The following is a 15,059-nucleotide window of genomic DNA, read 5'->3' as shown; positions in this document are numbered from 1 at the left end:
ACATTTCTGAAGTGTAAAGCAAAAAGAAAACTTTACAGGGAGGTTTTATTATTCTGTTTTAAACTTACTTCTTTTCAGGAAACTCTGCCTTGGAATTACCATTACTATGTATCAGCTTACAAAAGATGTTTAGCCATCTCTAAATCAGACCATTCTCAGGCCTCTCTCAGAACAATGTGATGCGAGATTATTCTGTAGTTTTATAAAGCTCTATTTCACTCTTTAGTCTCCCACATGCAGAAGGATAATACAGTTCATGCTACTGCAGTCTTCCTTCCTTGGTAAAGTCTTTAGCCTTAGAAAACAAAGCTTCTTAGGTTTCAATAGCTATTATTAAAATGAAGGGTACATTACTTGCTTTAACTTCCTGTAACCGTATTTAAAATACATAGTTTCCCCCACTCTGCCCATCCCGTTTGGACAAACTAGGCCTTCATCTTCTTACTGAGACACAAGTGTATTTTCTTACATCAGACAGTGATGTATTTTATTCACAATCCACCACAATTCCATTCCCCCCCGCAACCTTCCCACACATAATCAAAGATGCTAGTAAAAATATGACATAACTGGAACATACTGAAAGCAAGAGCACTTTTTCAATAAACAAACATTTATGTTTCTTTATATAATCATGCAAAGCTGGATGAAAGCGTGTTTGGTTACAAGCAGCAATAGCAGCAGCTGAAGTCCCCTCTCAAGCCCTTCTAATTCAAATGAAAGATGCATAACTTGCAAGAAGGTATCTTTTTATTATTACAAGAACATTAGTCATCTTCAAAGTTCATGTTAAAACATTGCTGAGTAATGGGATGCTAAACCAGACATTCCTATTCAGGGACAGCAAAGCCGAAGAGTCACGCTGGAAAAGTGGCATTTTATCCACAGACTTTAAAGACAAGACTGAGAGGGGTTGTTGCAAGCTTTTGGATGCTGCAACTATACAGAGGCCCAAGCAGCTCAGCAGCGCTCAAAAATGAAGAAGATAGAGAAGACAACATGCAAGAGAATTTCTGTCTAGTCAGATTCATATACCTACAGAAGTTCTCAGTGGGATTGAAGTAATTCAGCAAACACATTCTTTTCCCATTACATGTTATTTTTCCTCTAAAAACTGCCCTCAGAAACAATCAAAAATGTTTGAGTCCTTAAATACTCTGTTTGGGGGGAAAAACAGGATGAAGTCACACAGTTTTCTCCTTCCCCCCCGCCCCCAATGGACCAGTAAGGCAATTAAAAAAGAAGACAAAAACTAAACACCTACTCCTCCCAAGCACTCTTCTACTGTAAGGCCAGAAGAGACAGAGACAGTGCAACGTGACAGAAATCATATCAGTTGTACTACAACGCATATTCAGGACTCTCGCTGTTCCTTATCAGAAAAAGTCTGTCCCCAAAGAATTCGTTATTTATGCCTGTACATAATTAATCCTGTAGATGTAGATACACCATTCTCCACTGACCCAAAATAGTGCACACAACCACAGCTGCTACCAGCCAGAAGTGGAATACCTTGTAAGGCATTAGTGAATCATTCTTAAATCTTCTCCCTTTTTCTATTTACTAGGTCAAAACACTGATCTGAAGGAGGGGTTTTACACAGCTTTTTAAAGTGACTTTTACTCTATTTATCCTTCCCATACCTGAAGGTTGAAAAGTCACTAGAAATGATCAGTCTCTCATTATACTGTTTGATATCAAAATTATATTTATAAGACAGAATTTGCTAGCTGAAACATTCTGTGAAATCAGCATCAGTAAAATAATAGACCACTATATATACACACACAATTCTATACTGATAATCAAGCCAAACTCCATTCCTTGGCCTTCTCCCAGATGCTATCAACTGGCAGAATTCAGTTTGCCTAAGCATGTAATTACACATTGCTAATGTTACAGACATAAAGGGTATTCAATCCTTCTATTGAAGTAAAGCATGTGGAATGATGCCTTATCCAAGAACATGCCAAATTATATAGATGTCTTGAAACAAATTAAGACTAGAAGGCAACATCTTTATCAACTTCTTTCCCACTTCCTGTCTCTCTCAGAAGGTTCTCTGCAGCTGAGGACTTCTCCATATCCTTCAGGTCATGCACATGCAAAGTTTAGTAAAATGGAGTAAGACCAAGTGAACAGGTGAATTTAGGAGAAGACAGGACTCATTTACTGAGCATGCTCAAATTCACTATGCACCAAGGAGTAGATTATAAACCCGCAGTAAATATTTTTATGCCACTATCTTTTATAAAAGCATGATGCCTTAATTACTGTTTGACAGCAACTCTCAGTAAGGGTAGGGATTGTGTGGTAACACTACATTAAATCTCCAAACTCTCCAGATTATTGTTTCCAGAAGAACAAAACTGAAACCTATGTAGCTCATATCCAAATGTGCAAATAAATCTCATTTATGATCAACTGATATGCTTATAGAGGCTGGAAATACCGAAGGAATGTTCAGATAGAAGACTTAAGATAGGAGAACACCTGAAAATATCTTTAGCTAAATTTACAAGAAATTAATTCTCACCTCTGAGGAGAAATCATGATTCAAATTCAGAACTCAAAACCACATCTTTTATGGCATAAAGATGAAAAAATTAATAGATGAATTTAAACAATATAAATTTCTACCAGCTATTCTATCTGCTATTCTTGGCTGCAGAGCAGACACATGAAGTCCTACGGCATTTGCATGGACAGCATAACTGAGGAAGAAAGCAGTAACAGTTTCTTAAGTTTTTAGAAACATGACAACCTGATTTCTTCTTGAAAACACAAGCGCTTTTTTGGTACTTGTCTTCAGAGCAGCCAGCTCATTCATGTAAACGAGTTGTACACGTATGAATTTTCAATTAAAGGATGACTGGCAAACAAAAACATCAGCGGTTATATATCAGTCTTGGATAGGCTTGACTTTTCACAGGAACAGGAAACTTTGTTCTTAGGAATTTAAAAACTGCAGACTAACAGCACACTGTTGTAACTAAGTTGTAGCCAAACCCATTTATACCCTATACTGTCTACTTTTCAGGACTAGATTCATGTTCACCTGGTGCATTTTTTCCTTCTGAATGTTAGATTAAACATGCTCAGTAATAGAAAGTTTCCAAGCAATCCCAAAGCTCTTGGCTATTACCCCTGTTTTTGGTTGGGGTTTTTTTTGCTTTTTTTTGCCATGCCAAGCAGTCTTTCACCACACAGATGCAAGCCCCAGGCCAGCCCACGTGATAACAAAAGGTAGTACCTGACCTGATGTTAGGTATATAGGGGATGCGTGTATTGCAAAGAGAAGCTAATACACCCTGGGATAGCGGAAACACACACTAGAATGGAAAGAAGTTCTGCTTGGGGATAGGGAGCCAGGATCCTCCTCCAGCAACTGCCTCACTGACTTCTGCCTCCTCATCTCTGTCCTACCCTCTGTTGTGGCTGCTGCCAAGGTGGGCTCCGGGAAGCCATGCTCAGGGGTCCTGCGCATCAGCACCTCCCCCTCTTGCTCACGTTTGATCCCTAGGTCTGTGGAGCCGTGTTGGATCGGTGAGCCAGGTATGCTTGAGTCAGCCTCGTTTGAGAAGTCAAAGCCATCTGGGATTCAACATATAACATTTTAGTGCTTTTCTATTCCTTTCTTGGCATTCCAACCCAGGCAGGGAAAATAGAAGATTTATGAGGACATGGAACAAACACAAAACACTACCCATGCTTAGTTAAAAGTTGTGAGAACATCCACAGAAAGGGACAGGTGGGCTATACTATAGATCAGAGACTAGCAAATGAATATATAATGGCAACTACAGTGAAGACAAACATGACCCAGAGTCCTGAAAACAGAAGACAGCTACTTGTTGTCCTGGACATCCTCATTCAGCTGAAGACCAGAGGTCATCAAATCCTTTTGCACATGATACAGGAGAAAGAAAAAAGAACGAGTACCACAGGAAAATATGTAATCCTTGTTTTCAGATTCTTTTATCCTCAGTTTATTTTTAGGTTATTCTACTTTTTTTACCTTCAGCCATTTATGCAGCTTTTTTTAATCCATGTTTTATACATGCAGCAACAAAGCTTTATAAGTATGACAAAGTGATTTCAAAGCAAGCTTTTTGCTATGCCTACACTGAAGATGTCATCATATCAAGGTAAATATTACCACATACTTATTTTTTTTCTTCATACAGTCAAGCACACTTCCATACAGCATAAGTACTCACTGAGGAAAAGTAAGGACTAATTTTAAGCTATCCAAAGGTATTTTATGACATGGCCCCTCTCTAAATTGGGCCATATGATGGTAGGAGTGTGATGTTCAGCCTTTCCCTCTCCCACTGCCTTCAGTAGCTTTAGGTAGCTGGAACCCTATCAAGGTCAGGATAATACCATTCATTCCCTGAACTATTTATGATGGGAGGCAGTTGAGTTTTAGTGTGGATTAAAGAAAGAACTCAAATCCTAAGCCAAACTCTACCCCTACAAATTTACGCTATGTTACATGGAGAGAAAAAAAAAGAAGTCTTACTGAACATTTTCCAGCTCCTCCATTTTCTCACCTACCTCATGGGTTATCACCAAGTCAAAAACAAAACAAAACACCCCAAATGTTCATGTTCATGCAGTGCTCTGAAGATGTAAAATACTATATGTTGTTTTGGGGTATCACTTCTCAAAAAACAAACAAACAAACGAAACCCAACCAACTGTTCTGCAAACATTCAAACTCAGAAGCCAGATTACAGTGATGATGATGAATACAGTACACCACAGTATTTGCTCTTGGCAGAGAAAGCTCACCTTCTCTCCTCCAGCGATGACGACGGATAGAAGCTGTTGTAATAGCAGTCCGAGAAATCCTCGGCACTGTTGGAGTAACTTCTACCTTCAGTACCTTCTGGCCTTCTTGCGATGCATCAGGAGCATCAAAGGGCAGTGAGTTCTTCATGGCATTTGCAACCTAAGATAAAAGTAAAATGCTGTACTACTGCTGTCCTAGACTGCACTAATGGCAAAATTATATCTCTCGCTGGATACGGAAATGGAAACAACCAAGATTTGTTAATTATGCCAGATCCCATCCCCAAGATTCAGTTTTTAACTATGTTGAAAAGCTCATCACAAACCTATTCCCAAAAATATAGCTGATTTTTCTCCATTTTTTTAAGGTAATTTATTTTGTTCCACATTTGCCACCTGTACTGACAGAGGTACCAACCTACATAGGAAGGTCTCCATCCAAAACAGACTGCAAAATGACAAGGAAAATACCATTTATGTTTTATGATAAGAATGTCATAAAACTAGGTCACAAGCCAAGCCAATGCAAACAGCATATGACCTTGTGCATGGTGGAGACAGGGCCAGTTTCCACCTCCCCTAACCCATAACCACCACCCCACCCCCCATCCCCCGCCAAAAAAAAAAAAAAAAAAAAAAAAAAATCCCCAAAACCTAACCAAGGGGATTAGACTGCGGGTACCTGCAAGATTTTTTTAAAAAAATTGCAACCTAAGCAATGAGCATCAAATCATTAAAATGCATTAATCGTTACTAGATCTAATTTTTTATTGTGATAGCCTATTATCAAGTCAGAAGTTTTGTTTTGCAGCTTTGAAGAGAACAAATGACCTCTTTTGGCTTTGATGCTTTAACTGCTTCTTTGAATTTCCCATAAAATGCCTTTGTGGGATTAGAGGTTTACTTTAAAAAATAAAAAAAAGAGCAACTTTCAGTTAATATTTCCTAGTTTATAAGTAAATTGTTCAAAAAGTGAACTTGTGTACCAACTCTTGAAGAGCAAGCTGGGTCTCTATGGCATGTGCAGTGTTCAACAACAAAGTTGCTGCACATAAAATGCAATTTAAAATATAAATAAATAAATAAATAAATAAAAAGAAACCAAAACAAAACGCCCCACACCCCCCAAAAAACAAACCCAAAGTGAACACACCTTGATTTTCCAAAATCTTATTGACTTTATACAACCAACCAGCAATAAAAATATTAGACACATTTTAAACTTAACATCACAACTTCATTCATAGACCTCTTATGCTTCACTGACATCTGACTTCCTACATGCTCTTTACTTCCTCTCTAATGAAGACAGAAGATAAAGAGGGTCAGAAACAGTTAGACTTAAAATAAAACAACTGTGGAAGATGTAACTTGCTCATCTCTACAAAATCCTACTTAGCAACAACTCCCACCATTATCTGGGCAAGCTATTCTCTCCACTACAGTTTACAAGAAGCATTATGAAAAGCAGCTTTATGTAGCCTCCCAATGGATTTTCTCTTGTATCACAAAATAAATTGATTTTGCAACTTGAGAGAACAGTTCCCTATATGGCAAGGGAAACATGTAGTCTACTTGTTAGCTTACGGCAAAGGCACATATAACCTATTTTAAGACACAGATAAAACTATAAGGCTGACTGTTCTGTCCACTCAAATGAAATACAGATCTAATGTAGAATATGCATCTTTGCAAGATACTCCACTTTTCTGGCAATGCATACATACATTTTTCTTCCTTTTAGACCATATTATTTTTCTAAGAACAGGCATTTTGTTTACTGTATAAAGACTTGTGGCTAGCTGATGGAGTAGTATCAACTGTTTAGCACATTACTACAATCAAGCATTTCCTAGTTTTATGTTGTAAGCAACATTTTCATATGTTCACCTCAAGCTAGTGACAAAATTAATGCACTTTTAAATGTCATCAATGTTGTCTTGATATTCTGAGGTTGCCTGAGGCCTTGGAAATGTAAGTGACATCCAACAAATTCCTTCAACTCCCAAAGCCCACACACACCAAATCTGCTTAAGTTGTCTTTTGTTAGCATTTGCCAAAACACAAACTACAAGAAATCTACTAAACCACTGGAACAGCCCCTATTGGCAGAACTTTGTATTATTTGTCTTGTGAAGGTCTCAGATAAAGTTTGATAAAAAGACTATATCAATTCATATGGCATACCATAAAAGCTCCGTGAAGTAAGGGTGTTTATTCACACTATAATAAAGTAAAAGTGACTTTCCTACAAGTTATAACAGGCAAACCATCCAGCAATCATGAGAAGAAATGAAACTGTTTCAGACAGTAAAGCACAGATCACAGAATATTAACCAAATCAAAGACTTTTCACTTCCTGGTGGGCCAGAATGGGTGTCATATCCTGATCTCCAGCTGCTGTTGTGATCCTGTAACTCCCCACTAAACATCTTCTCCACTGCCTTCCTGTCTGACTTTTAACCAGCAGAAAAGATTATTGGCACCATCACAGAAACGCTTATCATTCTGCCTTCCACTTGTCCAACATTGCCCTTTGCTAGCTAATTCTCTCAGCCTCAACAATTGTTTGTGAACCGCTCTCCTATTCACACATAGGCCTTTTTCCACACCATCCTCTTGAAATGGTACAAACTGTATTCACCCTATCCTTGATGACATTAAAGACTTCAGAAACTCATTTCTGCTGTACTGAACCAAAGCAGGTCAAGTTCAACAGTATACAATGGTTTGCCTTCCCGTCTCCTATTCACTGGAGTTGTGCCCTCTTTTGAATAGGTACCCTTCTCAGTATACAGGATTAAAATCTAAAAATCAGTAGCAAAGAGCTTCTGCAACAAGACCAGAAAAGTGACAGACAGAGCACTTCCGCTTGTTGAAGCTTTTAACAGCTGGCCCCTTCTAACAGCACAAATTGTACTTCTGGGGACTGAGGAGAACCATATGAAGGTAAAAATCAATGCAACAGTAAAACTTTGAAACAGCCTGAACAACCAGTTTGAATGAGTCACAGCCCTCCTCTAACAGAAAAAAACCCAAAACTGCGATCCTTTGGAATGCAAAAAAACTTGCTTACTATGTCTAATCCAGCACTGAAAGGCAGGAAAACAAACAGCATAATTCAGACTTGGCAAGCCAAGTTTTCAACTATCAATGACAAAGGAGGGCTGGTTTAAGGCCAGACATCCACTCTTGCCTACCAGAAAGGAGGTCTAACAAAAAGAACATCCAACAAAAGCAGTAAGTACCATCAACAAAATACACTGGGTAATGATGCTGTCACAATAGGGACTTGCTGATCCACGCTTCTTGTGTACCGAGCTAAGAAAGCCTGTGCGTCCCTGCACTGAAGACAGGGATTTGTCTGAAACAAGTGCAGAACTCTTTGTGTTCAGAGGAAAAGACTGACTGACTGGAACTGAGCTACTCCCCAGGTCCAGAGATACTTTTCTTTTCCCAGAAAAAGCTTTCCCCTTGCATTACTTCCTGCCCTTTCCAGAGCAGTCTCTGGATAACAGTGAAAGACCACCGCATCAACATTACATAGGTATTACATAGCTTTCTGATGCTTCTACTTCGGGGGTTTTTGGGGGTTTTTGTTGGTTTTTTGTTTGGTTGGGTTGTTTTGTTTGTTTTTTTTTTTTTTTAAAGTCCACAGGCAATATCAACCTATTTAAATAAGAGCATGGATCTGCTATACTGTCAAAAATATTTCTCCAAGAGACATACCCAAATACAGGGACCATGATGTTTCTCATTGTAATGATGACTGATGGCATTCCCATAATTATACACGTAGCTTATGTACAGATATCTAAAAATAATCCTAACTTGGGGGTTTGCCTGAATATTAAATGGACTTCAAAGAATTTGCTGCTGTTAGGAAATCCTAGGTAGACGCTGAACTTGAAACTTATCTAGGATGCTGCACAGATATTTTATTTGGTGCCAGTAGTTTTAAGTTTAAAATACAAAATTTTATAATGCTGCTAAATTATATACATCTCCTGGAGAATGCAATGAGGTGAAAAGACTCCAACCTTTGAAAAAGTCAAGTCGCTCGAACATACAGCATGAGGACAAGGACATGCAGGTCATTTTTTAATAAAACTGACAATTTTTTAAAGCTGCTTTTAAAAAAATTGCAGTAAAACAAGATAGGAATCAAGGCAATGATCAGAATATTAAGAAGAAAACCCCACAGATGTGCCTGCACACATATGCATGAAAAACCTGACAGGTGGGGAAAGGGGAAAAATTGGTGATGTCATGACATTACTGACACCAGACAATGGGATGCAGAGGCAATTGTAGCTTTGGAAAAACCCGAAGACATTCTAGAAGATTAGAACAATTAGAAGTAATCTTTAGGGACAAACTGATTAAAAATGAACAATAAGGACTGAAAATTGTCATATCATCAAGTTCCAGATCCTCCTACACACCTTTTAAATGTAGTGGTTTGATAGGGCGGCCCAATTCAGCAAGTTCAATATTTAATTTAAAACTTTCAATCTGATGGAGCGATGAGTCATTTCCAAAAGGAACCAACTATTATAATAATTCAATGGATACCAAGCATTTAAAATGCAGCAGTGTCAGAAAGCCTGTAGATAAATTTTACAGCCAGTATTAATTAATCAAGAGAATTTTACGTAATTTATTGCAGAAGAGGGGGATCTCAGATTGCCACACAAAAAGATTTGTCCCAATCTACTCCTTTCTCAATTATGTAAAAAGCAGTAAAATTTTACTGCTGTTAGTTCAGAGGAGCACTAAAGGCTTCTAGCCACAATTCTGATGCAGAAACGGAGACAGTAGTCTATTTTACTTTATTCTCCTTCATTTTCCCTCTTATTTTGATCCTCATTCCTATATCTGACAAAAAATAAAATCCCTCCATTCTTCCTTTCTCTCTGTCAACCTCCTCATCCTTCCCAAACAGATCCACCTGCATCCAGCCCAGTTTCACCACTTTCCCCATTTAATTTCTCTCTTTTTATAATCGAAACAGCAAGTATAGTGGAGACTGAAAAAAAAAACAAAACCCAAAATCAGAATTAATTCCATTCTATTGCTGCTCCTCCAAAGAAGGTAAAGATTAAGACCTGACTGACTTTGATCAATCAAAATCTGACATTGACTCTGGAGATGAAGCTCCTTTTCACTTCCAGCTCTATCCTGTTGTTGCTTTTTCCACTGTGTTACCAGTTAAACCACACAGCATGTTCTCAGCCCCACTGAAGGTCTAGAAGCAAACACCTTTTTTGCAACCAATGTCCTATGACATATAATCATTCGGTTAAGCTTCTTTAAATCACTCAGCAGTAGCTTATGCCAAAACAACATAAACATTTTGATCCAACTGTAATACATTAGAAAATCCTAGCTTTCAGCATCAATGAGTCCTAGGAGATCCCAACACCCTAGCTTAATACTCAAGCAGAAAAAGCATAGTATAAATAGCTATGTTGAAAACACCAACTGTTAATAACCACTTGCATTTGGGAGTGCAGTAAATGGCCGCAAATGCTTTCATTACCAGTCAACTTTGGAAACACATCCATACTCCTGTTAACCAAGCCCATACATTGCAATAGATTGTTTCTTACCAGCAGAGGCTGTGAGTAGAGTTCAAGCTGTGCTCTGTAAATTATGTCCTCTAATACCTCCTGGCCAAGATCCCACTGACCATTATATCTAAAAAGTAAAGAAAGATATTTATCTTTCATATCTTATGAACTCAAACTTGTCTTTTTTCTGCCCAAATCCAGCTCTTCACCTCTGCTTATGTACACTCCAGCCCCTTCACTTCTTTTAAAAAGTATAGGCAAAGCATTTTTTTATCTTGTTGGTGTAACAAAAAAGCTGCACCCTATCGCCTCCAAGCAAGACAAAGTTGATGCCATAATCAGGACAAACTTAAAGAATAAAAAAAAAAAAGGGGGGGGGGGGTCAAGATGTAAAGTTTAACGCTACTTAGCGGAACTGAATTTCCATCAGAAATGTATTTTTGCTACCTCAGAAGCTATTGACATTCAAGAGGTCTGCATTTCATCAGGTTATCTTGGCATCCAAGCTCATTATGCTTGTGAACAGAAGGTATCTGGTGGTAGTGGAAACTTGGGAAAAGATGAAGCCAGAAGCCTAACTCTCTTCAGCACCTATTGCTGGCCACCTAATTCAACGCTGACAAAGACATTTTCAAATTATCAGTTAGCTGAGCGAGCAAGTAATGGGAAATACCCTAATCAAGTTATAAACTTGTGTTACGAGTTTAACTATTTTTTTCAATCATAAAGCAACAGCATTTATATTTTTAGTTCAATTCATGTAAAACCAAACATTTCTCTTTATATAAAAAAACCCATCCACTTACATGGCATAATAGACACCTGTGAGCAGCTGCACCATGAAGTCAGGGTCTAACACCACTCTACCACAGTGTTCCTTCCAGCGTTTCTCATGCTGCCGTGGAAATCCGCTCACACACAGCCTGCAAAAACACACCATTGTAACAAAATGTTAATTCCACAAAGACTACAAATATCTTTACATCACAGCCATTTTAGTTAATTTTTAAAATTTATTTTTCAAAATCTAAGTACACAACATATAACATTCTTATATTGCTCTCCCAACCATTAAAGTAGTTTTATAACAGTGCCTTGGGATGTGGCTTGCTGATAATCCAGTGTTATTCCCATATAGCCATTAACTCCATCTGTTTTCTTCAAATCATAACCACCTTCTGAAGAATGAGGGTAGCAAGATATTCTCTACTGCCAGCCACCAAGTAGGAGACCCTCCCCAAAATTCAGTAACCGAAACCAACTTTCTTTAAAGGAAACATTTCATTGTTATAGAAAAGAAATACGTCACCTCCCATCTAATGTATGATGACAGCATGCAATCACCTTTTACCTAAATTTGGGTAACACAGATACTGTATTCTTGAGAATTGCTCTCAGCTGCCTTCTAAAAAAATACTCCTGACCCTTGAAAAAGTACCTGCCTTCCCATATACTGCATAGCACCCAGTGTCTGTAAAACAGAATAATTTATTTATATATTTAATATCTGAATCTTCATCATGAAAGCAACACATGGCCACTAATATATAATAACTGCTGCACTGTTTCAAAAACAATGAAAAAATCCCTAGCCTATAAAATGTTGTCTCTCTTCTCCACCCAAAGAAAGGATCTAATTTTCGGATGCAGGAAAATTCAACATATTCACCAAATTTAGCATAGCCACAACTCAAGTGAAGGTGACAGAAGCATACCAAGAATTAACCCATTCCCATCAGAAATCACAGGAAAGAAAACAGGCTATAATCTTAACTGCACGTGTGCGTTACTACAGAATATATGTTATTAGAAGCTAGTCTGATCCTTCTTTGCTACATAGCTGAATTGCATGTAATGCTTTTCTTTCATGGCAGCATTGTGCTGAAGCAAACAAGCTAAATCAAAAAACATTTACAGAGGTTCCTCTCTTTGGGGATAGCAGGAGAGAGAATTTATCTCATTTTAGACAAAAAAGCTGGTAAAAACAGACATATGGGAATATCAGATATACTTGAGATTTTTTCAGAACAAAAAGCAAGAATCTTTACCAACCAGATGCTTCTAAGACTATTCAAGTAGAAGGTTATATAGAGGGCATGTGTAAGAGTTTGAGAAATCACAGTACTGAATCCTCCAGAAACTGGGATGTTATTATCAGGGGGAAAAAAAAAAAACCCAAAACCCAACCCACCCATACCAAACCGAAGAAAAACCCAAACAAACCATGAAAACCCAGAACATTGTGCAAGCACTTCACATAAACCATCCCCAGAAGCAAGACATTAATATTTAGAAGTAGAGGAAACTGGTGGTATTCCTCACAGGATTTTTAAACTGACCACACTGAAAAATGTCTGAAAGATATTTAAATCCAAAAAATGCAAATCAGTCTGAGTAGCGTCAACTAATTTTCCCCCCAAATTGCTTTTTTTCTTTCCAAATAACTAGAAAGTTACATAACTAGAATGAAAGCCCATGCAGTAGTAAGATAATCCGTGTGTTTTATCTGTATGCAAGCACAGCTTCAAATTTCCAATTAAGTTGCAAGACTGACCAAGAGTTAAATATTTTAAGTTATTAAACACCACAAGTAAATTCCTTTTGCTGGAATAATATTTAGAAGTCTAGATGCACCCTGAAAGACTATTTTAAAGGCAAGTGTCTCACCTGGAACCCATCCTACAAAGTGATTGGTAAGAAGAGGCAGGCATATAGACAATAGCAGAATTGTAGCACAGCATAAGAAAGCTCAGCACCTCAAACCTGAAAAGAGACAAGAACAAAACCTTGTATAGTTTAAATTCTTAATATTTCATCAGAAGTTAACACAAAAATTCTACAACTCAGTCTCAAAAAATACCCCACAGGAAAAAGTGTCAGAAGTAAACACACAAATCCTTAAATCCTCTTTAATTCTAATTCACTAACTTGAAACAGGCTATTAAAGGTTCAGTGTTGAACACTTAAAATTATTATTACTGAAAGCCATTAGCATACACAGGAACTATGGAAGAAATTGCATATGGCATAATATTTGCACAAAGTTACAGAACTGGACAAAGTTATAAAAGTAGATGAGTCTGCAATGCATTCAAAATTATTTTATCAGTTTTCCCAGAACTAGCTTTAGACACAGGTAAAGTTGGCAGTCACTAGAACACAGCAGGGAAATTTGTCTCATCCCTAGTTCTGTCTACCCACTCAGCTCCATTCCCCTTTTTCTGTGGAAAAAGCAGTCACAGCCTCAGACCCAAAGCTGAATTTTGTTGAACTTCCAGGAAAATTTGAGTTGACAGACATAAACCCAAAGATATTCCTGGCAGACACAGAAATGACAGAGAAGCTACTCTTCTAAATTAACTAGCAGAAGAACATTCAAAGTTGGAACAAACAACAAAAATACTATACCTCAAGATAAACCTAGAGAACAATCTTGGTAATTTCCAAGCACTTAATGCTGAGAAAGGACTGAACACACAACGTATTCAGTCTTAATGTTTAAGGACTCGTTGTCTGCCGAGTGAAGCACCTCTATGTTAGAATACATCCACCTACCGGTTCTGTGCTGTGAAGGTTTCTCTTTGAGGATGAAGATCACTGTAAACTACCCTGATGAGATCATGCTGACATAGAGCTCCTTCAGTTAAAGCCATGGATCCAATAGTAGAGGGCTAGAAGTAGGTGGTGGGAGGAGGAAGGAAGGAGGGGGGAGAAATCAAGTCATAAGTAAAAGGTCCCCAAAAGCATTAAAACTCCTAATCACCCAAGCCAAAATACAAACTTGTCTTGTGATCTGTAAAAATGAAGATTATTCCAGAATACAGTAAATCTAAAACCATTACCTAATTTCATTATTATAAACAGCTTCCACACTTAGGTGAGAGCAATTTTCAACTTTGATTCTTACATATCCATTTATAGTAAGTTTGTCCTAATTGCATAGACTTTTTGTACAGCAACAGTAGAGAAACAAAAATACGATTCCAAGTTCAAACTGTATTAAGGAGGAGTTAGAAGAAGGAAGGCTACTTATATACTAACACATAAGAGGCAAAAAAAACACAGTTGCAACTACAACACAGCTAACCTCCATTCAAAATGGGCACTGTCAGCAAAGGTTTTTCAACATTTACACTCCCTTTCTTCTACTAATGCTATTAAATTCCATTACAGTAATTGCAAGCTACTGACATTGAAAACTGACTGCAACAAGATGCATCTAAAAAAAGGCCCATTGCATCAAATGGATCCAGTTTTCAATACTCTAATAGATCCAATTCTGATTTACCACAGCAGCTCTCTTACCTCATGATATATTGAGGGTTTAGATAACGAAGGGATGGTGAAAGATAAAACTTTGTTGTTTCCATCTTTGTCAGCAATTTCCTGCATTAAAAAACAAAACCAAAACCCAAACAGAAGTAAGGAGATAGGACTTGGAATAATTTTCAACTCTTAGAAGACATTTAATAAATAAGAAGTTAGATGTCCTGATCTGATAAGACTATTAACACCCCAAGGTCTCTGTGCATTTACAGAGTATCAGCAACTTTATATACATATTTAAGAAGTGGGAAAGACCTCTATCACAGACTGTTTTGTAAAAACACAGCATTGGCTCCTTGATCAGTGTGACTTCATCAAAAACAGAACAGAATAAAAAGCTTTTCTAGCCCACCTTTACATTAT

The 15,059-nt window shown here is 37.7% G+C and overlaps 1 protein-coding gene across 4 annotated transcripts in view; it reads right to left on the bottom strand.

Annotated features, from left to right (window-relative positions):
• HYCC2 (hyccin PI4KA lipid kinase complex subunit 2) overlaps positions 1-15,059 on the bottom strand; it is a 60,182-nt gene that overhangs the window by 9,448 nt on the left and 35,675 nt on the right. For 3 of the 4 annotated variants that reach the window (XM_069781759.1, XM_069781761.1, XM_009922333.2), the window contains 7 exons: positions 14,676-14,756; positions 13,926-14,041; positions 13,038-13,133; positions 11,177-11,293; positions 10,410-10,497; positions 4,798-4,957; positions 3,427-3,594 (listed from right to left, as the gene is read on the bottom strand). In XM_069781759.1, coding sequence (XP_069637860.1) covers positions 3,427-3,594; positions 4,798-4,957; positions 10,410-10,497; positions 11,177-11,293; positions 13,038-13,133; positions 13,926-14,041; positions 14,676-14,756 — 826 coding nt within the window. The remainder of the gene's footprint in view (positions 1-3,426; positions 3,595-4,797; positions 4,958-10,409; positions 10,498-11,176; positions 11,294-13,037; positions 13,134-13,925; positions 14,042-14,675; positions 14,757-15,059) is intronic. The other variant, XM_069781762.1, reaches the window with a different exon arrangement.

This window comes from Haliaeetus albicilla, chromosome 4 (assembly GCF_947461875.1).
Source record: "Haliaeetus albicilla chromosome 4, bHalAlb1.1, whole genome shotgun sequence".
Lineage (NCBI taxonomy): Eukaryota > Metazoa > Chordata > Aves > Accipitriformes > Accipitridae > Haliaeetus > Haliaeetus albicilla.
This window is presented reverse-complemented; position numbering and strand designations above follow the sequence as displayed.